This window comes from Equus przewalskii, chromosome 14, assembly GCF_037783145.1.
Source record: "Equus przewalskii isolate Varuska chromosome 14, EquPr2, whole genome shotgun sequence".
NCBI classification, from domain to species: domain Eukaryota; kingdom Metazoa; phylum Chordata; class Mammalia; order Perissodactyla; family Equidae; genus Equus; species Equus przewalskii.
The window spans coordinates 51,446,521-51,471,236 of record NC_091844.1 but is presented as its reverse complement, the minus strand read 5'-3'; the positions used below and the strand labels follow the sequence as shown (position 1 = coordinate 51,471,236).

General features: G+C 54.9%; 1 protein-coding gene and 1 long non-coding RNA gene across 6 annotated transcripts in view; one reads left to right on the top strand and one right to left on the bottom strand.

Moving 5' to 3' along the window:
- The window catches only part of TTC7A (tetratricopeptide repeat domain 7A), a 121,354-nt gene that overhangs the window by 88,254 nt on the left and 8,384 nt on the right, over nucleotides 1-24,716 (top strand). For all 5 annotated transcript variants that reach the window (XM_070572746.1, XM_070572748.1, XM_070572747.1 and 2 more), the window contains 4 exons: nucleotides 6,916-7,032; nucleotides 10,603-10,700; nucleotides 12,376-12,510; nucleotides 20,027-20,229. In XM_070572746.1, coding sequence (XP_070428847.1) covers nucleotides 6,916-7,032; nucleotides 10,603-10,700; nucleotides 12,376-12,510; nucleotides 20,027-20,229 — 553 coding nt within the window. The remainder of the gene's footprint in view (nucleotides 1-6,915; nucleotides 7,033-10,602; nucleotides 10,701-12,375; nucleotides 12,511-20,026; nucleotides 20,230-24,716) is intronic.
- LOC139075572 (uncharacterized) lies at nucleotides 1,153-15,648 on the bottom strand. Its single transcript, XR_011526105.1, has 4 exons — nucleotides 15,461-15,648; nucleotides 11,581-11,728; nucleotides 4,987-5,071; nucleotides 1,153-3,826 (listed from the first exon to the last, which is right to left on the bottom strand). It is a non-coding gene; the product is annotated as an uncharacterized lncRNA (long non-coding RNA).

The following is a 24,716-nucleotide window of genomic DNA, read 5'->3' as shown; positions in this document are numbered from 1 at the left end:
CCTGGCCGAGGAGTTAGACTTTCCAGAGGCATGGCCGCCTGACTTAGAGAATAACCTGCTTTTTCACTCAATTAGGTGTTTCCTGTAAAAATAGAACTCTTCATTAAAACAGCCCGGCACGGCCGTCAGCTGGAATTACTAATTACTGTCCTTTAAAGAGATAATATCCACTTTTGTGTGTTTGCCACACCTGCTGCGACCCCCTCCCCCACCATGGAGGGCTCCCGTGATGGCCAGGAGCCAGAGGGATGGGGCAGAGCCACCCAGGGCCTGGTGAACCCACAGATGGGGCCGGTGGGACCAGGAAGAGTGGAGAGTCTGCGAGACGCTCTGCAGCTTTACTTCCGTGGAGTTCTCTGATCCCGGGAGTGCCCGTGGCTCTCCAGACCTCAGTGAGCCCTTGTGACTCAACTTCCTTCTGTTATTCAGCAAAGATCTGTTGAGTGACGTTAGGTCAGGCACTGGGGATACAAGGGTAAGAAAGACGTGGTCCCTGCCCGAGTGTAGGATCTGGTAGGGAAGATAGGAGTGATGGAGCCACCCGGGGATGACACTGAGCTTTCTTGCGGGGTGGCCATGGGCCAGGGCTGCCTTCACAGGCTCTATTGCCCTCAGTCCTCCCAGCAGCTCTTTGGGCAGTGCCATTACTGTCCTTGCTTTACAGACAGCAGGTAGAGCTCAGAGAGGGGAAGGCACTGCTAGGAAGTGGCAGAGCCTAGAAGTGTACTCGAACCGTCTGATGCCAAAGGCTGTGACGGGGAGTAAGCCAGGGGCCAGACGCAGCTCCCTCAGGTACACGGCGGTTACCATGTTGAAGTGCTTATTGCACATGCTGAGTCATTTTACAGGGAGCTGGATTCAGAAGATGAAAATAAAAATGTGTACCCGTTGTGCTTGCTGCTGACACAGCCCATGTCCTTCCCTGCAGCCAGCTCTGCTCTGCCTCCGTCCACCTCCACCAAGACTGGGCTCCTGGGGCGAGCAGTCAGGGAGGGAAATAGGGGAGACATGCAAAGGGGGCATGGATGAGGTGACCTCTGACCCCAGGACACTGCTTGCTTTGCCAGAGCCATTGTCACAAAAATATTCCCTATTTACAAAATAATTCTTTTAAAAAAAAATTTTTTTGAAAGACTCATGCTCACCCAGTTCTGAGGAGGTTCATCCTAAGATATTTCCTCTTTATAGCAGTGGAAAGAAATGATCTGTTTGCCTCAGATGAGACTTTGCCTCAAAAGTCTTAATCCTTTTGACAAGTAGCTAGCAAGCTGATCCTGCCGCAGGAGTGCAGGCCAGGCCAGCCCTTGGAAGAAAAGGAGGAAGAGGAGGTGGATCCCAGGCCAACCCCTGCATTCCCCTGGGAACCTCCACCATCAGCCCCTGGCCTGAGTGATGCAGAAGACCGGCAGAGATGATGGCCTGTGGTGATACCCAGAGATGCCCACCTTGCTGATCTATCTTCCTCCAGAAGACGGGGGCTGGCCCAGATGCAGACAGACAGACAGATAGCCTCTGCAAGGCTGAGGTGTTCACAGTTCAGCAGGGGTGGCTCTGTTCATGTCGGCTGAGGGCCTGTCTGTGCCCCCTGGGGTGCTGGGCTGGCCAGGTGATGCGGGAGGTGGCAGGTCCCTGCCTTAACCAGTGCGCAGTGGTAGATGAGGTGTGTGGTGAGGACAGTGGCTACGGGAGCACCACGCCTGGGTGTCGGGTGGCCGGCGTGGACCACCACGGCTCTGGTGGCATTCTCTGGGAGGGCGTGGGCTCCGGGAGAGTGGGCTTGTGCTGCACAGGCCTCCCTGCTAAGACCAGGGCATGCATGCTGCATTGACTGGACAGGGCTGCAGAGAGTCCAGGACCCAGGACTCTCCTCCCTGAAGCCTCTGCAGCCTCACCTCTGTGGTGGGAACGGAACACGTGGCACGTTGACCGTGACCCTGGCTCCTTCCCCTTCCCCAGAGAGAGCCCTCAGATGCGATAGTGTGGCAAGGGTGTTCGGCTGTAAAAGACCTCAGTGTTATTCCACGTGGGCTTCCATGGCTTTAAAAATCAGGAAAGCACTTGCAAGAGGGGCTTACAGCCAAGGTTGCTTTGCCCGGACCCAGTCAGCTGTGGCTCTGTCCATCCCCTCTGATTGTCTTCCTTTCTCATGCCTGTCTTAGGTCCCAGAAGCCACAAGAGGGACCGACTGCCTTGCCAAACAGGCCATGAAGCTCTGGGCCTTTCTGAGAGCCTTCAGAGGCACCTGGTTTGGAAACTGCTTCTTGGGGTCTGCCAGGCCTGCTCTTTCAAAGCAGGAGTCCCTTCCCTGAGCCTCAGGCGGGCCTGTGCTCCAGGACTGAATGCAGCATGTGTTTCTCAGCTGCTGCTTATAGCTCATCGCAGTTCGTCCTCCGGGAGTCCCTGGGCAGACAGGGTGGGAGACTTCACTGCTATTTCACAGGTCTGGAACCTGCGACATGCCCCACCGGATGGCAACAGTGCTGGGACTTTAGCTCGTTTCTCAGTCTTGTTCCAGTGTCTGTTCACTCTGAGTGACATCCCAGTGCAGGGTCTGAGGACAGCAATGTGGCCATTCCTCTCCCAGAGTGGCTTTTGTCAGGGTGTTAGAGAGCTGCTGGGTTTGGGTATTCCAGGCCTTCTAGTCTCAAAGACACTCCTCAGTTGTACTTTTGGCTCTGCCTGGGCGACCGTCCTCTGGGCTGAAGACCCCAAGTCACAAGGAGTCAGATGCACTCATGTCCTGTGCAGAACTCCTTGCTCCATCCCAGACCCTGTGAAACTTTGCTTCTGGACAGTTTAAAATGGAATTGGCCAGCACTTTGCTTGTTGGCTGCGGGAGTCCAGCCCACTCTGCAGTTATGCGGTATCAAGTAAACAGATTGCTCTCCTGCCTCCTAGCGAGGACCCAGCAGTGGGAAGTGGTGGTGTCCAAAATCGGCTCTGATTTAACATGGATTTTGAGACCCAGAACGTAGCCGATGGTTGTGACAACACACATTTTCACAGTACTGAGCAGACACTGTGCTCAGCTCTGTACCAGGCCCTGGAGAGGCGAGGAGGACACTGACGTGGAGGGAGGCAGAGCCTGTCTTGCAGGCGCTTGCCATCCCGGTGGGGACGCATGGCAGGACACAGGACAAGATAAATGGGGATTTTACTGTCTGTAGGCAGGGCTGGCCGCAGACTGTTTCTAGAACGTCTGAATTTAAAAATGCTTGATTAGAGTTTATCTTTATTAAACTCATTAAGCCTATGTGGCAAAAAAGATAGATGGATAGATGGATGGCTGGATAGAAAGAATGTAATTAAGTGCTGACTAAAGACTGTCCTGAACATTCAGAGAAGCGCAAGGGTGGTCGTGCTGAAGCTTCTTAGAGGAGGGCTGGAGCCACTAGATTAAAATAGTGGGCTTTTTTAAAGTCTCAGAATCCTTTCTTCAAATGACGTTTTAGGTTCATTCAGTGTAGAAAACAGGTGTGCCAGGGGCTGGCTGTCAAAGCGGGTGGGGAGCCTGGGCTTGTCCCATCTAGCCCCCAGCCCCACTGCCAGCAGCCTCCCCACGGTCCCACCCAGGAGGCACAGCGTTCTGATGAGGCTGCAGCCCATCATGTGGGCCCAAAAGTGTCGCCCACCAGCCACAGTGGCACACCAGGCCTCTGCCAGCCTCTCATACTGTTTAAAGAGCTGGGCCACCCATCCTGGCAGACAGGATAGAGAGGGAGCCTTGTGTCATTCCCAGCAGACAGGATGGAGAGGGAGCCCAGTGCTCCACATGCTGGGGCCACGTTGTCCTGGAGGAGCGGAAGAGCGAGTAGGGTGCTGCTCCCTGTTGCGAGAGGGGAGAGAGTGCAGCCAAGAATTAGAGGTGCGCCAGCAGGTATGCAGACGACCACCACCCCACACAGTGAAGGCTGTCCTAGAAGGGGTGTGTGTACAGCCCCCGTGGGGACACACAGAAAGTCAGAGGGTGACATCTGGTTCCTAGTGGGCTGGATGTCAGAGGGGGAAGTGCAAGTCCCAGGAGGAGCGACAACGTAACAGAGAGCATAGATGAGTCCAGGAGCTCATCCTGCAGTTCAGGGGGCTGCTAATACCCATGTGAGCAGCGCACAGGTGCTCAAGGTCATGGGGAGAGGCAGCCACACAGAAGCATTTGGATTGACGTCACGGATAGTCAGGGCAGGGTTCTTTGTTGAGGAAGATCCCTCTCGCAGTGCTGAACTGCGAGACCAAGGAAATCTCTTCAGGAGCTCATCTGGAGCCTCCCAGCCTCTGGGAGTGAAGGATCCTACCAGAGGGGGGCTGTTGGACCGCTTTCCCCAGCCCAGAAAGGATGTGGTAGGGTGAGAAATTCCGCTCTGAGTCACTCATGCTAATGGAATGTCAGCAGCCTCAAGGATAACAGCCTGAGTTGGGAGAAGTCAATGTCCACCAGCTCAGCTTTCGGCCACTTCTCTTCCAGGCACGTGGTGTGGTCAGGTCTGCTATGGACCCATCCTGGCTCTCAGAGTTGCAGGGAGCAGGATGGGGCAGGGGCCAGGCGCAGAGGTGTGCTGAAGAGCAGGCACAGTGTGTCTGGGGAGAGTGGGTACCTGGGGAATGCTGCAGGGCTGGTCTGCCCTGGGAACTGGCCCGGGAACTGGCCCAGCCCGGAGTCACCCTGCCCCTCTTGCCCAGGGGGGTCTGCTGCTCTGGCTGCCTGATGGGAGGGGCACCCTTGGAATGGACTGAGCCTGGGTGTTCCCTGCCCCCCAGGGAGGGCCTTTCACACCTCACCAACACCTGCGGCTCCAGCACTGGTTCCCCCACCCCACACTTCTCCTCTCTCCCCCAACTCCCAACCATATCCCACCCCACCCTCCTTTTCATCAAACTCCAGCCCCAGCAGGACCCTTTATCTGTTCTTTTCTTGCACTAAGTCTGATCCAAAATATGCACTTGATTTTCTGGGCAGTTTGTCATTTTTAGCTTGTTGCTAATTGTTACCTTGAAGGCAGAAATTGTGTCTTCTACTTCATATTCTTAAAGCAGAGGCTCCTAATGCTTGTGGAGTGTTGAACCCTTCAAGAATCTGGGAAAGGAGAATTGGGATGAGGGTTGGGATGGCAGGACCAGTTTCCCCAGCAGCTGCCCTCCGGGGTGCTGAGACCACGTTGCTACCCAGGCCCATGCAGCCACACTGTGGGGACCACAGTTTCTGCCCTTGGGACCTTGTAGGCCGCTGGGCCGTTCACTAGTAGAAGTTCCAAGAAGGGTGCAGGGCATCCTGGGGGTCTGGGAAGGCCTCCTGGGGAAGGTGGGATTTAAAGTCAGACTTGGGGATGAAAATGGATGAAAATGGAAAGGAGAGGCTTGGGAGGGGTGTGGGGGGCTGTGCGCAGGGGTAAAAATGTCACATGGGATTTTTGAGGAAAAGTGAGGAAGAAAAATAATAGTTACCCAGAACCCAAACCCCCTCCTCTGAAAAGAGAACTAGGGCAAGTTCCACGGTGATCTTCATTCTCTACCAACAAGTCACAATCTAAGAAAAACAAGATGTGAGAAGAAAGGAGCAGAGTGGGGCCATCAAAACCCGTCATGAGGCTGGAGGCCCAGGTCTCATTAGGAGGCCGGGGAGGCCGGGCCCTGAGGGAGGGAGAAGGTCAGAGGGAAAGCTGCCAGCTGGAGGCTGCCCTTCCTGTGCAGGATCTGCCCTGCTGCAGCCTCAGATCCCCAGGATGCCTCCTGTCTCTATGCAGGACTCAGCTCCCATGAGGACGTGTGTGCCACCCTCAGATGGGCCGGCAGAACCACCGGGCAGCGACCGGGTTCAGGGCCTGACAGGCATGTGGGTTTGCCCAACAGTGATGCCAGGAATAGAAGGGCCTCACTGCTCAGCACCCAGTGAGAACCAGAGTTGCAGCCTTGTTTGGGCCCCAGTGGCTCAGCCAAGTTCTCCGCAGGCTGCCCAGCAGCTGGTGTGCATCAGCGTGGCTGGCAGTACCCCTGGAGAAAAGCTTGCAGTACTTCCATGCCCGTTGGTATTTACTGCTGCCTTGAACCCTCCAAGTGTCCCCAGCTACCTAAAACCTCCCCCAGGGCCCCAGACCTCAACAGCTGAAGGGCCGACACCTGGCACAGCAGGGTGTCCAGGACCCCTGCTCCGGTTCTGGTGAGCCGCTGTTCTGATGGTTTCTGCTGTGTCCAGGGCAGAGGGAGGGAGCCTTCGGCCTCTCCTGTGGTCCTGCCTTGCAGTGGGACCAGCCCTTTCCCTCTCCTGCCAGCCCCTCTCAGGACCGCATCCTCTTACCATTTTTACCTCAGAGAACTTCCTGTTTCAGGTTGAAAGAGACTCTGAATCTGCTCTCTCCTTTTGCACAGTAACTGTGTTCCTAAATGGTGACTGAATAGGACTTTTTGTCGCTCTAATCCTATTGAATATATAAGGGGAGCTGGCTATTTTAGGAAATTCAATGAAGAATCCTTTGATAAAGTAAAACACGACCATCCTCACATATCCAGGGTCAGGAAACAAAGCCTGCAGTTCAATTTAGGAGATGTGAACTGCACACCTATTATGTGCTGGCAAGGTGGGAGGCCAAACTCTGCCCTTTAGTGACCTTTTCACCCATTCCCTGCATAGCCTCATTCCTTGATTCAGAGTTGCTTTCTGGGTCTGTCTCTTACACAAGGCCTCATCGTGGGCCTGCAGCGCATGTGATAACCACATGTTCACTGAGGATGCTGTGGAGCTGAGGATGTGGGCAGGAGGAGCAAACAAAGCAAGACTAGTAACCACACTGATCAGGGGACAAGTGCTTGAGCGGTATGGCAGAATGGAGGGCAGAATCCCTTGGGGGTCCCAGCCTGGGAGGAATACCAGGGGAAAGGGGACCCTCACAGAGGTATGCTGACTGCCACTCTCCCTCCCCGCAGCCTGATGTTCACCAAGGTGAAGCTGGAGCAGGTACTAAAAGGCCCGGAGGAAGCCCTCGTGACCTGCAGACAAATGCTGCGGCTGTGGCAGACCCTGTACAGCTTCTCCCAGCTGGGGTGAGTGGCCCTCGTCCTTTCTGGGGTTGCCAGAGGGTGGAGGGCAGCATAGGCAGGGGCTGGTTGCTAGGGCAACAGCCCACAGCTGAGTGGCCATGATACCTGGTGGGGTGGGGGATGGTGAGGATGTTTGAATGAGGGTGTGGCCCTTACTGCCCCTGTGGTCTTTGACATCCCTGGTCTAATTTTAAGCTTTTGACAATCCTTTGAAGTACATAAAGAACCTGTTTAAGAAACTTAAGTTCAGAGGGTAAGAAGGAAGAGAAATCGTTACTGAGCATCTAGACCAGATGCTGGGCTTGCTGCTTATATCTTATACACTATCAGATTTTATTCTCACCCCAGGGGACGAAACCAAGACTCAGGCCTTGTATAATTTGCCAGAGCCACATACCTGGTAAATGGTAATGCTGGGGCTTGAACCTGGTCTCATGGAGCCTGTCACTTCTTTCCTGGTTCTATTTGGAAGCTAGAAAGGGAGGAGGAAGCGGAGTTCCTGAAGGGCCCCCACTCTGCCCATTCACCCACTGTCTCCGTGCATCCTGTCTCCTGCTGCAGTCCCCAGCCTGGGCTCCGGGGTCTTCCTGGGCAGAGTAGGGCACTCTTGTCCAGTCTGGATCTGCAGAAAGTCTTTGCTCCAACCCACTGGGATGCTGGGACTCAGTCTGTGCAGCCCAAAGCGGGAAAGGGCCTCATTCGGGGTGGGTGCACTGCCTCTTCCTGGTCCTCTGGTCCCCACCCCTGCCCCTTCTCTGGAGTTGCTGGCTGTGTCATCTCCCCAGGGCCTCAAGGACCCCCACTCTGGTGGATGTTTCGCATTCTCACAGGCACTCTGGGAGCCCAGAAGGCCTTCCCGGTTCCCAGAGGCATGGCTCAAATGGTGAAAGTTACAGAACAGGCCCCGGGGCAGGGTAGGGTCAGCCCTTTCTTTGCAGCCTTTGGGCCTGGGAGATTCCAAGGCAGAGCAGGACCAGTGGGTGGAAGCTGCCAGAAGGCGGCTCTGGGGTGAGGGACTTTTCAGAAAGGGAATGGGGAGCCTGGCAGCTGGGTGATGTGAGGGTGAGGGCCAGACCCTGGTGTGAGAGGGACCTGCATTCAGACGCTCCTCGCTCTGCTGATCACTGGCTGTGGCCACTCGGGCAGGTGCACACCTGGCTCCCCCTACAGAGAGGAGCTGTCCCCAGAGCTGGCAGGGACCGCCCCTTAGCTGGCTGGCTGGCTGTTCATCCAGGTGATCTTTGCGGGTCCCCTCTGAACTGCAACCTTGTCTCCCGGCCCTGGCCTGTGCCTCCCCTCCAGGCAGCAGAACTGTCTGGCTGCCCAGTGCTCTCGCAGGGGCCAGGCAGTGGGGTTGGCCTTGGGGTCATTTCAAGTCACTGCCCGCACACTCATTTCTGATCTGAGGGTCCAGCAGAGCTCCTCACAATAGGAATCCCCTAGGCACCTCTCCTGGAAACCTCCCCACAGCTCCCGCACCAATTGTTGGGACCAGAGGGCTGGATCCTGGCTTTCCCAAGAATAGAGAGCATTCTTTCTGAACCTGGAGCCATAAAGCAGAAACTAGGGCTTGTAAAATCTAGTTTGGTGCCGAGAAACAAGGCCAGAATCCACACCCTGAAGGTCTAGGCTATCTGCCCCGTACAGCAGTCCCCCCCACCCCACCCCCCCCCATACTCCCTGGCACCCTCCTTCCTCTGCTCTGCCTGGGCCAGCCCACACTGCCCCGCAGGCCCTGCTCAGATGCCCCTCCTTCAGGGGCCTTCAGTCAGCCTCTGATGCTTCCACTAACCTTCTTGATCTAGGTCTTTGCTAATTGCTCAACTTGGACTGTCTGTTCTCCCCATCTGGCTGTCAGGTTCTTCAGGGTAGGAGCAATGCTGTAAGTTGGCCTAGAACCAAGTGGTAAGAGGTCTCCAAGAGAGGCTGTTTCTGGAGCCCTAGGAGAGGCCCCTTCAGGGGCTGAGAGGGAAGCTGGGACAAGCAGCTGTATCAGTGCATCTGCTCCAGGCCAGCATGTACTGGGAACCTGCCCATATTGTCTCATGTACTCCCCAGAATGACCTCCCTCATGAGATCGACGTTCTCCTGCTCAGGAACTTCACATAATTGCCATGCTCATTTCAAGATGAGAAAACTAAGCCCTAGAAAGGTTATATAGCATTACTGAGGTCACAGAGCTGAGAAGGGGTGGCCCTGTGGTTTTAACCCACTGTCTCTGGCTCTTTGGTACCACATTCGGTTGCCTCCAGGGACTAGGAAGAGCATGGGAGAGGAAAGGACCCACCCTGCCCGGGCACACTGTGTTTTTGAGGACAGTTTCCCCTAATGCCCACAGAGATGACTATGCATCCACAGGCCCAAGTTCAGGCCAGTGAGAGCCTACGTTAGGATGGCAAGGATTCCCCAGGTCCTGGCATTCTTTGTGGCACCATCATCTCAGCGCCCCTCTGAAGGGAAGAAGCCTCTGGCCCCACACTGGGCCTGCCTTCTCTCCTGCCCCGTCCACCTCCGTCCTCCTCTAAGCTTCCCCGGTCAGCAGGTTCAAGGACCACAGGCATCCTGGGTAGCAGGCAGGGGTGGCTGGGGGCTGTGTGCACTCCAGCATGGGCACAGAGGCTATGCTGCCTTTCTGAGCGGTGGCTCCCCCCACCTCCCACTCTGAGAAAAGAGGAACCTCCCTAGCAGTGTGGGAGCTGCAGGGACCTGGGTAAGTGGGGGGTTGGGATCACCATGCTTCTCTGTCTGCCACCCCCGGGGCCCCCTCTGGCTCCTCTGAGGCCACCCTGATAGCCTGAGGTAGGGTGCCTGAGGCATCGTGTGGCATCTGGACCTTCCTTTCCTGGAGCGCGGACTGGGGGCACTTCTGGTAGCCTGTGAAGACCTGGCTTTCCTTGGAAGCCAGTCCACAGTGCCTGCTCTGTGCCTGGCACTCTGCTAGATGCTGTGAGGGCAACAAAAGTTAGAAGAGACCCCTCTGGCCTGGGGAGCTTCTAGCATCGCCCACTTCCAAGGAGGGAGTAGACAGAAAGGGAGAGCTCCTAATTTGCAGCATCTGTGGCGCCAGGATCTGTGCTGACAGAGAGCAGGAAGAGCTGTGATGGGCAGGGGAGTCTCAGGAGGCTTTCTAGACAGATAAGGGGCACTCCGGCTGGGTTCTAAAGGATGGAGGGTTTGGAGGATTTGGGTGGGCCAAGAAGAACAGTGAGAACATTCTTGGTGGCAGCAGCATGAGCAAGCATGTAGCTTTGGGAACAAAATGTGTCAGCGTTAGGGAAAAGTGAGGAGACTGATGCCCCCGCAGGCACACAATGGGCAGTGTGTGTATGTGTGTGAGTGATGGGGAGTAACATGTCAGTTTAGCCTCTAGGGCAAGCCAGGTTCTAGAATCCCAAGCCTGAGCTCTTATCTGCCCTGCCTTTCTGGTTGTCTCCATCCTTCCCAGTGGTCCCGGCTTTGGCTCTGTTCTCTGGCCTGGACTCTCAGCCCCAGAGCCTGCCGGCCATGAGGCTCCCTTGTTCTCCCTGCCAGCCCCCACGCCTCACCAGGGCCTGGCCCTCCCTTGCCTTCCAGAGGCCTGGAAAAGGATGGCAGCCTCGGTGAGGGCCTCACACTGAAGAAGCAGAGTGGCATGCACCTGACTCTGCCCGACGCCCATGATGCAGACTCTGGTAAGAGCGTGCCCCTGGGCAGCTGGCCACGTGGCTCCACAACTCACTCTCCCAGCCTGAACGTGAATGGGGAGAGCGGCCAAACCCACCCTGCTCCTTGCTGGCTGCTGCCCAAGGGCCTTGTACTAAGGAGCTAAGGAGCTGCCCTCGGGCGTCTTTCAGGGCCCATCTTGGCTCTGGGGTGGGATGGCTGCTGGCCCAGGAGTAGGAAGTGGGCAGCTGGGGTAGGCAAGGGAGGAACCCCCGCTCTTGAACCCGGGGGCGGGGGCTGGGGGGTGAAGCATGAAGAGAGAGGGGAGCCTGGGGTGGAAATATGGGCTGTGGAGCCCAGAAACTGTTTCCCCTTAGGCTAAAGCCCCAGGCCAGTGTTGGCATTATAATGTCCTTAGTGGATCAGTCTAATAGAAAGGCATGAGCTGCGCTTATATTTACAACTCTAAGCCCAGAGCTGACTGATTCAAAGAGGACCTGATGACAGCAGAATCCCTTCCTCAGAGACACAAGAAGAATTAGTCACGGGAATGAAAGTGTGAGGGTGTTGTGTTTAGTGGCATTGCTCACTTTTTCCACTTCCGTGGACATGAACCAAGCTATGCCTCCGTTGTCAAGTGACAGAGTTGGTTTCTAGTGCCAAGCCTGGCACCTGACTGGAGAGGTGCCTGTGAGGAGTACTGGGCCGAACGTGGAGCTGCTGACGCCCAGGAGGGCCTGGTTAAGGAGAGCAGAGGGCACTTACAACTAAAGAGGGAAGAACCATGAACAAATTATTAGGGCTCCGTGTGCACTCGTCTTATAAATGGAAATCATCTGCGGTTTGCCCCAAGGTCTCCTGAGATTGTTGGAGCCTTTATGGCCTCAGAGAGAAAGTGCTGCATTTCACCTGCATGTGAATGTCAACGGCCGGTGTGTCCTGAACAGGCACCGCGTCACCCAGAACTGCCATGGGGAGATGGTCTCCAGAGGGCACAGGGTCTGACCTGAGCTGCTGCCCAAGGATCCTTCACAGCACAACCTCAAAGGGGACATTTCTATATAAAGAAGAAACAATAATATGCACTTATGAAAACAAAGTCAAAATAGCAAAAGGAAGAAAAGAAAAATCATCCATAATTTCACCACCTAGACCTTAATATACAAGTTTCCAGACTTGTTTCCACACCAATATTTCTTTTTTATAAAAATGTGATCATCCTCCTTTTCAACCTGCTCTTTTTCACGTAACTGTGTAATGGGAACATCTTTCCACGTTGATATTTATATTTGCGCATTGTTATTTTAATGGCGGCTTAGTCTTGTGTGACTGTACCCTCACTGATGGTTAATCACTCCCTATTGTTGGATATTCGGGTCATTTCTGTTCTCGGTGTTACAGGCAGTGGCAGAACCAGCACCTTTGCTGACATTTATGATTGTCTTCCTTAGTGATAGACCCCCAGAAGTGGGCTTGCTGCCTGATTGCCCCTCCATAAGCTCCTCTCCCCGGCCATGGGTGAAGGTATGAGGCGGGCCCTTCCTAGTAGATCTGTGAACCTTTTTGCATCTGCCCGACCGAGCCACCCTGTCCTGACTCAGCGTGCCCTGTCTCTCCCCGTGGGGCTGCTCAGTCTCTGCTCCTGGGGCCTGCCGCGTGTGGTACTCCGTCTCTGCTGCTCAGCCTCTGCCTTCTGCTCTGCAGGCTCCCGGCGGGCATCATCCATCGCAGCATCCCGGCTGGAGGAGGCCATGTCGGAGCTGACCATGCCTAGCTCAGTCCTGAAGCAGGGCCCCATGCAGCTGTGGACCACGCTGGAACAGATCTGGCTTCAGGCTGGTGAGTGTCCCCAGCCCCAGTGACTCAGAGCTGTGTCCTGCCCTGGAGAAGAGAGTTTGGAGGTGTGGGGTTGTGGAGACCCCTGACAAGGCTCACATGGGCTACAGTACTTGCAGAAAGGTTTGGGGATCAGGAACCTAGAGCTCCAGTTCAAGCTATTTCTTCTTTGCTAGGCCTGGAAAAAGTCACTTAATCTGTCTGGCTGTGGATTTCCTTCTCTGCCAAATAGGGAAAACACCCGCCTGACCACCTACGAGAGGCTTTCTGGCAGCAAATAGAAATGTGAGGATTTGAGGAAAGGCCATACAGATGGATAGTCTTCTCTGTCTCACCAACAAGCCCCATTCCTTCTTTTGCTCATTTTCTCCTGAGTAAAACTAGTTAGGACTCAAACCCCAGAGAGCTCACGCACTAGTTAGAGGGGAGGTGAGATATGGCGGCCCCCAGGAAAGTGAGGTCTGGTGGGGGAGTTCGTGAAAGGCAGAAGGCTGGTAACACTGAGGTTGCTGTTCAGGTGACAGTCCCTCTTCATAGTAATTGGCACCATTGCCACATGGAGTTTGAGGGAGCTAATGTTGGGGAGCAGGCAGCTTCAGAGTCCCCTAGAGGTGGGTTCTAAGGTCAGCTCACTGCTGCCCATCCTGATCTAGCATGAGTAAGGGGGGTGAAGCCATTAGTGCAGTATGGGGTGCATAGAAAGTGCTCAGTCAATGGTGCTCAGCTCTGTCCCGTCCACTGTGGTTGTGGTCGGGGTAGACGCAGCGTGGCCCCACCAACAGTGAGTGTCCTCAATGCTTGGCTAAGGAGAGCCAAGAAGTGACTTGCTGGGGTAGTTGAAAATTTAATATGATGGTGGTGTGAGAGGTGGATTAGGGGCAGTCAATGGGATGATGTGCTTGAATGAGAGAAAATGGCAGCAGGAGAAGAAGGGAGAGAAAGGGGATAGAATGGGTAGGATCCTAAAAATGCTCCAGGCCAGCATGCCCCGTGATGGAGAACTGCCCAGAGAAGCTCCTCACCTTTTTCTGATGACCCTCTTATCTGCCTTCTCTCCCGAGGGGGTGTTGCCGTTAGCCCCCCAGGGGAGATAGAGAAGAGACTGAAAGGAGATAATCAGTTCCTGGGACATGCAGATTTTGCAAGTCAGAGTTAGATGGTGCTTAACTGGGAATCTAAGGTTTCCCGCTGAGTGGATTTCACATATGGGCACATTAGTATGCAGTACGCCCCCACTCTCCCCACCATAGGTTCTGAATCTGGGAAAAAAAAAAATTGGACCAGGATTCACAGAAAGGCTAGACATGGAAGCATTTTAATAATGCACACATTGCCCCAGTTAGCATATCAGGGTCTCTTAGGATGCTAAGGATGTGTGGGGGCTCTGCTCCACAGTCAGCTTGTTACATCTTAAATAGGAAGAGGAATGTTGAAAAATCCGGAGGAATAATAAACAAGGCCTCCTCTTAGGCAAAGATTCCCCTGTCTTCTTCCAAGGCGTGGAGCCATACTGGCTCCCGAGGGGCTCTTGGGGCCCCAGCCCCTACGTGTGCCTGGGCTAGAAAGCTGCACCCACGCTGGGGCCTTAACCAACTTCAAGGACTGTGTCAGTAACATGGGCATCAAATTCCAGACTTGTGTGCGGTCTGCTCTGGAGCTCCCGGGGCCTTTCGTTTTAATGGTATACCTTGTTTACTACCATCAGCAAAGGAAAACGTGTTTGAGCTTCACAAGGTGCTTGCATTTCTCAGATATCCCACCCTATGCTAGGGATGCTCGTGTGTTCTGGTAACTCCAAGGAAAGTTAAAGGCCTTCCTGAAGCCTGTAATTCAACTTGGGAATAGTGGTGTAAACACACACCCTTCAGTAATTTGCACATCACCCTTTCTTCTCTGGACGTTATCCTAGATTTTCCGCTCACAGAGAACTCTGAGAACAGAATCCGAATGCTTTGAATGTGCTGCCAGCTAAGGGTTGGGCAATGTGGCATTAGGAGACAGGTTTGGGTGTGTGTGACCAATCGAGAATAGCAATGACTTCTACAAGGTACACGCTTCATTCGTCTCATGTAACACTCCAGAGATAGCAGCCTGGACTGGGGTGACACTTCTGCTTTCCTGGTCCAGGGACCCAGGTTCCTTCCATCTTGTTGCCTCTGCTCTCCCTGGGGTGTCACTCTCATCCCTGTGACCCAAGATGGGTCTCCATCATGTTCACATTCCAAAGCATAACTAGGAAGCGTGGGAGAAGGGAACACCCCCTCCCTATAAGGACATATCCTGGAATTTGCACACATCACTCCTCCTCAGGATCCATTGGCTAGAACTTAGTCATGTGACCACCCCTAACTGCAAAGGACTCTGGGAAATGTCATGATTCTGTGTGTCCAATGCCCTATTAAAAATCAGGGGATCTGTCATTATAGAAGAAAGTGGGGCTAGACTGGTGGATAGCTGCCACAGCCAGAAAGGGAAGTGAGAAGGTGTCCTAGGTCCTTCATTCCGGGCACGGGAGGATTATAGAGCAATCTGTACTCCGTGAGCCCTCTCCCCTCCTGGCCACCATCACCACCAGCAAACAAGTGCTGAGTACCTAGTTATTGAGTGAAGGGCTGCCAGCAGCAGATCACCAAGCAATAACTTCTCCCTTACCCCTGCCTCCAACTTGACCCAGACTAAGAGTATTGTCATCAGCAACCCCCCACCTAATGATTCCACCAGCTGCAGCAAATTTGCAGGAAGGAAAAATATCCCCCTTTATCATTTTGGAATGAGCTAATCCCCCTGGTTTGGTTCAAGATAAATTGCATCCCAGTCTGTTATGGCAGTAATTTCCAACATGAACCCACTCTTAGGTTGGGAAATGTTGTATCCTTCCTCTCCCAACTCTTGTCCTCCTCCCCTCCCCTCCCCAAACTTCCTTCCCATTCCAGTCTGATATGAGAAGCCTCACCAAGGGTTTCTGCTGGAGAGATGAGTTTCGGGAATGTTGCCTCTTGGCAGCGGGTCTGTGTGAGGTTGGGAGAGGCACTCAGCCCCATAGATGCTCCAGGGTCCTGAGTGTCAAGAGATGCTTTCCAGGAGAGGAGACAGCCCACCCTTCTCTCTCACTGCAGCTCATGTCTCGGAGCTAACCGTGTGCTAGAGAGAGGGAGATGGATGTCAGGAGAGTCACCCTGCCCTGGAGGTCCAAGGGCCATGGGCTTTCATGGGTCAGGGGCAGTTGACCTGAGTCTCAGCTCCCAAGAGGCAGACTGACACTGTCTCACCCGGTGCCCTGGCTCATTCAGCGGCCCTTCAGTGGGAGCCACCCCAGCTGTTGGCTGGGCAGACTGGGGAGTGGGGTGGGGCAGCCAGAGCTGTGTCTAAAGGTCATATTTATGATAAAATCATAGTCGAGGGAGAAGCTGTCTCACCCTTGGTCCTGCACGCTCCTCATTCTTTTGTTTCCCTCATTCCTCCTCATTCCTTTCCTCATCTTCCTTCCTGTTCCCCTCTTTTCCCCACTCCCCACCCTTCTCCCTCCTGCCTTCTGTGCCTTCTTCCCTGTCCTCTCTTCCCTTGCTCCTCTCTGTCCAGCATCCCCTCATCCCAGTGTCCTGAGATAGTGAGGAGAGCACTCCTTCCAGGACAAGAAGTGGGAGCCCAGGCCCCGGAGCCTCCACCCCCTGGTGGCCAGAGGCAAATTGGGCCCCTCTCAGGGTCCCAGGGTGGAGGGTCTCAGACCAAACCTAAAAATCCATTTAGACCTTTGGATTCCCTGTTACTCTCCTGGTCTTTCTCCCTTCTGGCCCCCAGTGTCTCATTCCTCTCCCGTCCTCCCCCAGCCTTCCTTCTCCTGTGTTCTGGGTGTCCATATGCCCGGAGGGTCTGCTCCACAGGCAGGATGCTTGTTTCCTTTAGGAAGCAGTTTGGTGACCCTTCTGGCACTCAAAGCCAGCTAAGGTGGATTCTGTTTAGGGCATGACCTTAACTTCTCTCCTGCCCTGGGGGGCCTGTGCCCTTTTAGCCCAGCTGGCTCCCCTCCTTTCTCAGGTCTCACTGAGGGTCTCTAGGAAGCACATCTCACCTGGGGAGGCCCCTAAAAGGCCTTAGGCATGGCCCTGGGCCCTCCCTCACCCTGCTCCTCAGCTCAGGACCAGCCCGAGGGCAAGGCCCTCCCTGCACAGAGAGTGTGCAAATAGCCCCTGAAGAGTGAGTCCATCCCCCAGTGTGGTGGGGTGCTGGGCATTGGCAGGAAGACTGGAACGGGCTCTGGGTGCAGGGTTAGATCAGGATGCCTCAGAAAAAATAATAAAAGGGACTGTTGCAAAGCTCCAGGGAACAGATGTTTTCCATTTGGAGTCTGTGGGAGAAAGCACAGAGAGGGGTGGGTGGAGAGGGATGGAGGGAAGAGGAAGAAAAGCGAGACAGACAGGCAGTGAGGAGGTCAAGTAGGCAGAGAGGAAGCTGGGAGAAGTGGGAAAATCACGAGGGAGGGAGAGAGAGTGAAGGAACCGAGGGGATCAGAGAGGGGCCCGACGCTGAGGGGATAGCAAGGCCTATGGGAATTCAAGGAAAATCTAGTAGCCATCAGTGCTCATCTGGCCGGCCCTGGCAAGGAGAGGCCGGGATGGGTGTGGGCACCTCCGGTCCGGCAGCCAGGGCAAGAGGTAGAGGATCAGGGCAGCAGATGGGCATGGTGCCATGTGGCTCCTGTTGCAGCCGAGGTAGCCGTCTGCAGAGCACCGTGTTTGGTAAAACAACTGCCCAGGGATGCGGACGCTAGGCAGAAGGGGTGCTCTGCAGCCCCCAGACCTGTGGGCCTGTCTGCAGGTCAGAGGCCCCGCCCTGGAGGCTGGGCCTGCCAGGGGCTATCTGCCAGGCGGCCAGGAGCCCTTGGAGACCTCATTCTCTGGCTCTGTTCTATGTCATCTGGTTTCCTGCCTAACTGGTAATGAAGTCCGTCGGAGCGGAGTGGCCCTATTTTTCAGGACATGTTCTCTGGCATATGACCACCCCAACAAGGCCCCAGGCCCCAAGGAAAGAGGGAGGTGGGGATCCCTGTAATTGATATCTGTTGATGTGAAGGCACTGTGAGGAGTCCCCAGTGGAGGGAGCAGGGACAGCCTCCAGAGATGGGGCTCGGGAGACAGGCAGCAAGTTGTAAACAGCTTAATGAGCTGGGCCAGGACCAGGTGGGCAGGTGGGCAGGTGGGCCAGGCCTGCTGGGCCACGGTCTAGGGGAGTGGACAGCCTAGCCTCTGAGCTGAGCTCCTGGCGATGGCGGAAGCAGCCACGGGGGCTGGTGCAGGCCAGGCCTCCCCACCCCCATCACTCACACCACACACTTCCTTCTGCTTCTCCCCTCTCTTCTTGTGACCCTGGGGAGTTCTGCCACGGTGGAGCCTGGCCCTCCAGGTCAGCACAGCCTCCCTTCTCCACCTCTCTGCTAGGCCAAGTGCCCCCATGCCTTCATGCCCCAGCTCAAATGCCACCTCCCCCAGGAAGACTTCTTTGACCACACCAGCACAGATGACCTGGCCCCTTCTGAGTACCCAGAACACTCAGAGTTGGCACTTGTCATTCCATTGCCCTGGGTCACTCCACTGGTTTGGTGGCTTAGCTGCCCCACCCCTCCCACCTCTGCTCTTTCTCCTTCTGGTAGGAGGGCCAGACACACAGTCAGTACTCAGTAGTTGCACATTTTACACTCAGTTATGAAGGCAGCCTGCTTGGAGCCCCAGGCCGCAGCTCCAGAAGGAAATACAGCAGCAGAGCAGAGGAATGCCCAGGCCGGAAGCACGAAAGCACTGACCACTGGGCAGCCCTCTCTGGCCTCACCTCCCGTGCTTTCTGTCCTGGAAATCTCCAGTTCAGGCTGTCTCCAGGGACAAGAGCCTGCATTTCTCTCCGTCGCCTTATCATGGGAGCCTGGCTTCTCTGTGTTTAATTCTCTGATTCTCCCAAATTCTCCTCTCCACTAGAGAAGAGTAGCCTTGCTCCAAAGGCCTCTGTAGTATTTTAGGATGTGGCAAGCTACTTTGATTGCACAATGAACCTTAGGCAATTCATGCTAAGTACCTCAAGTGCTTATGCCACCGTCAAGGCCTTAATGAGGCCTCCTTCCTGCTCCTTGTCAGAATAGGAAGATGGGATGCCTGGGCCTGGCTTTTCCACCTCTTTCTAGGAGCTTCCTCTGGGCTGTCTGTTATCCAGCCCACCCCAGACCTAATCTGAACTAGTGTGACCTCAGCTCTGGGCCTTTGCTAGGAACAGCTCTTGGCAGAGTCACAGGCAAGGCTCTGTTTGCCCTTCTGTGCTACTGTCTGCATATGGGCACCAGCCCGGGGGTGGGGGCGGGGAGGTGCAGCTGCGCCAGGGCTGCACGAGAGGAGGACCGAGTGGGCTGCGAGGCCAAGCTGCACCCCCAGCCGCTTTTCTAAAAGTGCCGGCTGTGGGTGGGTGTGTACCTGCAGAGCATGGGTTTGAAATGTGGGTGTATGTGGACTGGCCTGGGATCAGAGAAACCACCCAGTGTCCACTGATCTAGGGGAAGAAGGCAAACCAGTTGTGGGGCAGATCCTTTCCTGCCTGCTGGCCAAAAGGTGCGTGCGGGCGGCGGGAAGTCCTGGACTTTGGAGGAAGGCGGGGAGCCCTGCCTGCCCCCTTCCCATGGAGGGGCTGGGGTGAGGTCCCCACTCTCTCATCCTGATTTGTCAGCATGGAGCACAGGAGAGCACCTGCCTCTCTCCCAGACTTGTCTTCAGGATTCAATGAGAGGAGATGGTTCATGCAGTTGGGCCTTGGCCCACCGTCAGCTCTTAATAGTACGGGTGGTTTTGTAGCTGTTGCCCACACTCCTCGGTGTGAGCCCCAGCTCTGCCCCTTTGCAGCTGCTCCTGGGCCTCTCCTCTTCTCATCCTCCCACCCCATCATTGGCAGGACCACTTGGCTCTCCATCGTCCTGACCATGCGGGTGGCGTTAACTCGCAGTCAGCCTCCTTCCCTGGAGACTGAGAGCCTTGAGGAAAGCCTCCCACATCTGCTCCCACCCTCTACCCCAGACACAGCGAACAAGTGAAGAGAAAGGACACTGGGAAAGCGCTTAGCTCAGGGGACGCCACTCCTGCCCCCACTGCCAGGCTCTGAAGTTAGACAGCCCAATGCAAACCCTGGCTCCATACCTCACCCTCCCTGTGTCCTTAGGCAAGTTCCTTACCCTCTCTGTACCCCAGTTTCTCCTCCCTGAAGCGGGGTCCTAAAAGTGCTTGTTCTGCAGGGTTTTGAGAGTGTTGGCTGAGACAGTCTGTGTGGTGTACATGGCACTGTGCCTGACACAGAGAGCACTCAGACACCATTACTTGGTGTTACCATTGACCCCAGAGTGAGCCTGTCCCGTGCTGTGACTCGGTGGGATGGCTTCCATCACCTAAGACCAGTTCCTCAACTCTGGGGGCTGCTGGTCGGATGCGGGGAGCGGGCTGCTGCCTCTGACTCGTCCCACCACTCACCTCCCACCGCCCTTCTGGTTTTGCAGCTGAGCTATTCATGGAGCAGCAGCACCTCAAGGAGGCGGGTTTCTGCATCCAGGAGGCAGCAGGCCTCTTCCCCACCTCGCACTCGGTACTCTACATGCGCGGCCGGCTGGCAGAGATGAAGGGCAGCCTGGAGGAGGCCAAGCAGCTGTACAAGGAGGCACTCACAGTGAACCCCGATGGCGTGCGCATCATGCACAGCCTGGTGAGTCAGCCCCACACCCCGCGAAAGGCCTCAGGGCCCTGCTCCCGCCTCACCCCCTCCCCTGCCTGCAGGTGCCTTGCTGCCACTGTTCCCTGGTGTGTAGGGGGAGATGGTTTCCTCCCTGCTCTATTGGGAGAGACAGCTCTCTTTCTTGTAGAGGCAGGCCTGGAATTCCCCTTCAGTCAGAGCCCGCGTGCATTGATGAAATACCTAGGCAGGTTGGTTGACATCCTCTGTGACTTCCTTTCTGCTGTATATTTCTGTAAGGCAGTCTAGCCCCAAAGGGCTTTCATTGTTGCTCACCAGGTCCTTGCCCTGGATGCTTGAGGCAGATACCAAAATGCTCTTCTTTCTGGGGTGGGCTGCCACGTCCGGCCTGACTTGAGCTCACATTGAGAATGCCCCGGGGTGGTGAGAGGCCCCAGCAATCTCCAATCCTAGGATGTGGAGCTCAGGACTCAGGTGCCCAGGGCTCAGTGACCTTCCGTTGGGAGGTTCAGAGGCTGGGAGCAGGATGCTGGTGCCCTTGTCCTGGCCTTGCCCTTCTCTTCCTGGGTGGTCATGGACAAGTCAGCCACCTTTTCGGAACCCCAGTTTTACTTCTCTGTGAGTGGGCATTCTCTGGTCCAGGAAACATTTATTGAGTACCATCTGTGACAGACGGTGTAGTAGACTCTGGGATAACTGTTTCTTCCCTGCCTTCTTTAGCTGCTTTCAGAGAGCAGGGGACAGGATAAGTGTAATGATCTGAACGTGTACAGGCCTGCATATGCACAGTGATTTTTGAAGTATAATTTAGGAGCCAACAGTTAGTGACACAGTCTTCTCGTGCTGGAGTCCAGGTCCCACCTCAGACATCCCCCTTTGAGGGCTCTTTGAGGGCAGTGGCTACAAGGGTATCACTGACGTCTGCCACATGGAGAACACAGAAGGACCAGGAGAATGACTCCAGGTGGCTAACGGGTTATCATTGCCAAAGGGGGTCTGATTGTTCATGAGTAAAAGCTATAGGGAGCTAGATTTCCGCTCAGTGTCAGGAAAAACAGTCTAACTCTTGGAATAGTCTAAGCACAAACTCAGGAATCAGCTAGCGAGGATGTTGCCAGGAGAATGGAAACATCACTTGGGGGAGGAGTTGGACCAGGTCATCTTTCTAAGGATGTTTCCAACTCTGAGAGGCCTTGAAAACAGATTAGAACAGAGACTCGCAGCTCAGCTATTATTCCCGCTGCCTGATTTCTTACAGGATTTCTAGCCCAGACCCATGTGAATGCTCAGCGTCAGTTGAAGAAGGCTCATGCAGCCACCACACATGTGCCCCTCCACATGACTCCCTACTGCCTTCCAGTCTGCTCAGCAAATGTTTGCTTTTCGCGAGGCACGTCCTCCTTCCTCCTGCAATTCAGACATTAGCTCCCCTGATAAATGCCTCTCCGGAGGTCACATCCAGAAACTTGATTAGGGACGTGGGAGGGAGGATGTGGGCTATGTCATTAGGCCCACAGCCAGGCAGAGATGTCTGCCTTCCACTGTGCTCACGGATGTGAGCCTGCCGTCTCGGTCCCGAAAGCCTGACAAAATCCAATAATGAGTACAATTTTGAAGTTACAGTGTACCATTTTTCATTTATGTTTATTATTGTTTGTAGCTATTTTCCTGAAATTGAAGCAGTTTCTAAGGGTGGGTTTCCATGGTAACTGAATAGCTATCCAGAGTGGCTCCCTACAGATGTTTCTGAAATGGTCCCTTTTCTCTTCCCGGGGTGCCTTGCTGATTTGATGCTGATGAAATTGGAGCAAGTCGGAACCAGGCCTGCCCACCGTTAAAGTTACAGGCACCCAGAGGGGCAGTTGGGCTCTGGTGTGGGCAGCCCATCCTCTGTCCACACGCTCTGCTCCTGCCAGCATCCCCCACATATGCATAAACAATAGCAAATTCCAAGCCTAGGGAAGATTTACTAAGCACCCTTTTCCCAAAGACCCATGAAGACTTTGGCGTGTTGATCTTCAGCATTCCCTGATCTAAGTGGCTCCCCTGCCCTGGCCTCAGACTCAGGACATCTGGGATCTAATCCTGGCTCTGACCCTAATTCACTTGGGTGATTTAGGAAAAGACACATTAACTTCCACACTCCTGATGTCTCCTTTTGCAAATAAATAGTAATCTTCATAATTACTAGACCAGCATTGTTCTCATCAAATGAGGTGACGTTTGTAAAAGTGCTTCTAAAAGTCTGCAATGCAATATCCAGGGAGGCAAAACACAGCATATATGCCGCCACTGTCCAGTCCCTCACCCATGACAGACATTGCAAATCAAGCACAGCACTTTTTCCCAGTGAGCGCAGATGTGACCTTGGGATCCTTTCCACCGTGGTACAACATGATGGGAGCCACTGCCTGTCAGTCTAAGTCAGCTTGACATTTATGTAAGGGATTCATTGTAAAAACAGTCAGTAGAGAATGAGAGAGACACATTAGTTGTCTCAGCCCTTGTGAGCTCCGGAGGTCGGTGCGTCCTTAGAAAGTTATCCAGAGAAATGAACTTGGAGGGGAACTGGTATCCCCCCATAGACTCATTGCCAAGGCAGGTTCCCAGGAAGGACGTCCTGGCCTTGCCACGCCACTGCGGCTCTATGAGGGCATCGGCCTCTGATAGGTCCAGGGGGAGGAGAGGCATCCCTCCCCTGAGACCACTGGGCTGGAAGAGCTCTGGACCCCTCCGTGAGCCCTCTGTGGTAGTGGTCGAGTCCCCTCCCTAAGGGCTGGACGGAGGAGGGCCGAGATAGACTCAGAGAGCTATTTGGGTGCCAGGTTCAGCCCTATAGTCCTTAGGGTGGGATTGTCAAACATCGGGAGGCTGGTCTCAGAGCCTCTTCCTGGAGCTGTGTACGTGGGACAGGAGATTTGGGGACAGGCTGGAGAAAGCCTCTGGGAGTGGAAGGCTATTGCTTTCAGGAGCCACGGTTCAGGCATTTCCAGGAATATGAACTTTGGTCCAGAAGCAGGTTCTCTAATCTCCCTATCCTGCCGCCCTCCCTGCCCTGGATGTGAGGGGAGACGTTTCCATGGTTCTGGCTCCACCCTGGGCTCAGCTCAGGCTTTTCCACCCAGGTCAGGCAGGAAAGGGACGTCTCCTTGGCAGTGTTCTGCGAGGGAAGAGTGTCCACCGTGTCACAGCAGTGTCCCAGAGGAGTCTCCGCCGTTAGGCTCTGGTCTTACAGGCCTCCACCAGGCTCAAGGATGCCAGTTGCTTCAGGAGACTGCCAAGTGCGGGAGGAAAAAGGCACGCTCTCTGCAGATGGAGGTTCCCAATGAAACCTCAGGGACAGGTCCTGACAGTCTTGGCCAGCTCCATCTCAGCCTCCCCTCCAGGTAGCTGGAAATCCCACTCATTCAGCCTGGGTGTTGAGAACTTAATTTACTTGCAGAAGAATCTAGTTAAGAAGGGGAAGCCTGAACTTTACCTGCCTGCCCCTGAGGAAACGTGAGAAAGGAAGCAGGGTCCCCAAGATCAGCAGAGGAGTTGGCCCCCGGGTAACACTGCTTTTCAGAGATGGTTGGCAGAGAAGGGACCTCAGGCAGCCTGCACCCATCTCTCTGAGCCTGTCTCTGCCCTGCCACCTCCCAGGAGCCTCTCTGCACCTCCGAGGGAGCAGGGATGCCTGGGGAAGGCCAGGAGGCGACTGATGGAGTGCTCAAGTCACTGAGAGCCTTCTCAAGAAAGGGGGTTCCTTTGAGGTCATCTGAGCTTAATGGTGGGAGTGTCACTAACCCTGGCCACTGACTGACTCACTCTCACTGCCCTCCACTTGGCTGAGCTGGCAGTATGGATGCTTTGGTGCAGCCTTTCTCACTAGAAAAGACAACTTGAAAGCCTCAGCCCTCAGTGGGCAGGTGCGCCTGCATCCATGCCACCTTCATTTGTGGGTGGTGCCCCACCCTCCTCTCCCAGGGACAGACTCGTAGTAGGGGTTTCCTGGCCCCTCTCTGGCCAGGCTTCCCTCCTCCTCACTGGCGCCTGCCCCTGGTCATCTTGGAACAGAGCTCCAGGTTCTTGCTGCCCCGTCTCCCCAGAACCCTTTCGTCCTCAGGCTCCCCAGCAGCAAAGGAGAGTGCCCTGCTTGAGCTTTGGCTTGTGATATAATTCCCTGTGATGCAATTTCTGGTGCAATCCTGACCACGTGACCCTACCCCCTCTCTCTCCATATGCCCCTGGAAAGACAGGAAGACAGCATTTCTGTCATCCGTTGCCCTCTGATGAGAGTGTGACTATGAATTATTCCCCTGCATCAGTTCTGTCTCGCTCCCAGCATGGAGTGAGCTGTCTCATCCTTTAAGTGGGTTTGGGGGATCAAGGGCACAGCCAGGGCATGCAGCCACCCTCAGATGGCCCCAGAACCTCTCGCCCCCTCTCCCCAGGCTGGAGCCTGCCACAGCTCCTCTCAAGTCCCCAGCAGCTCCCCACCACCCTCCCTGCCCCACCCA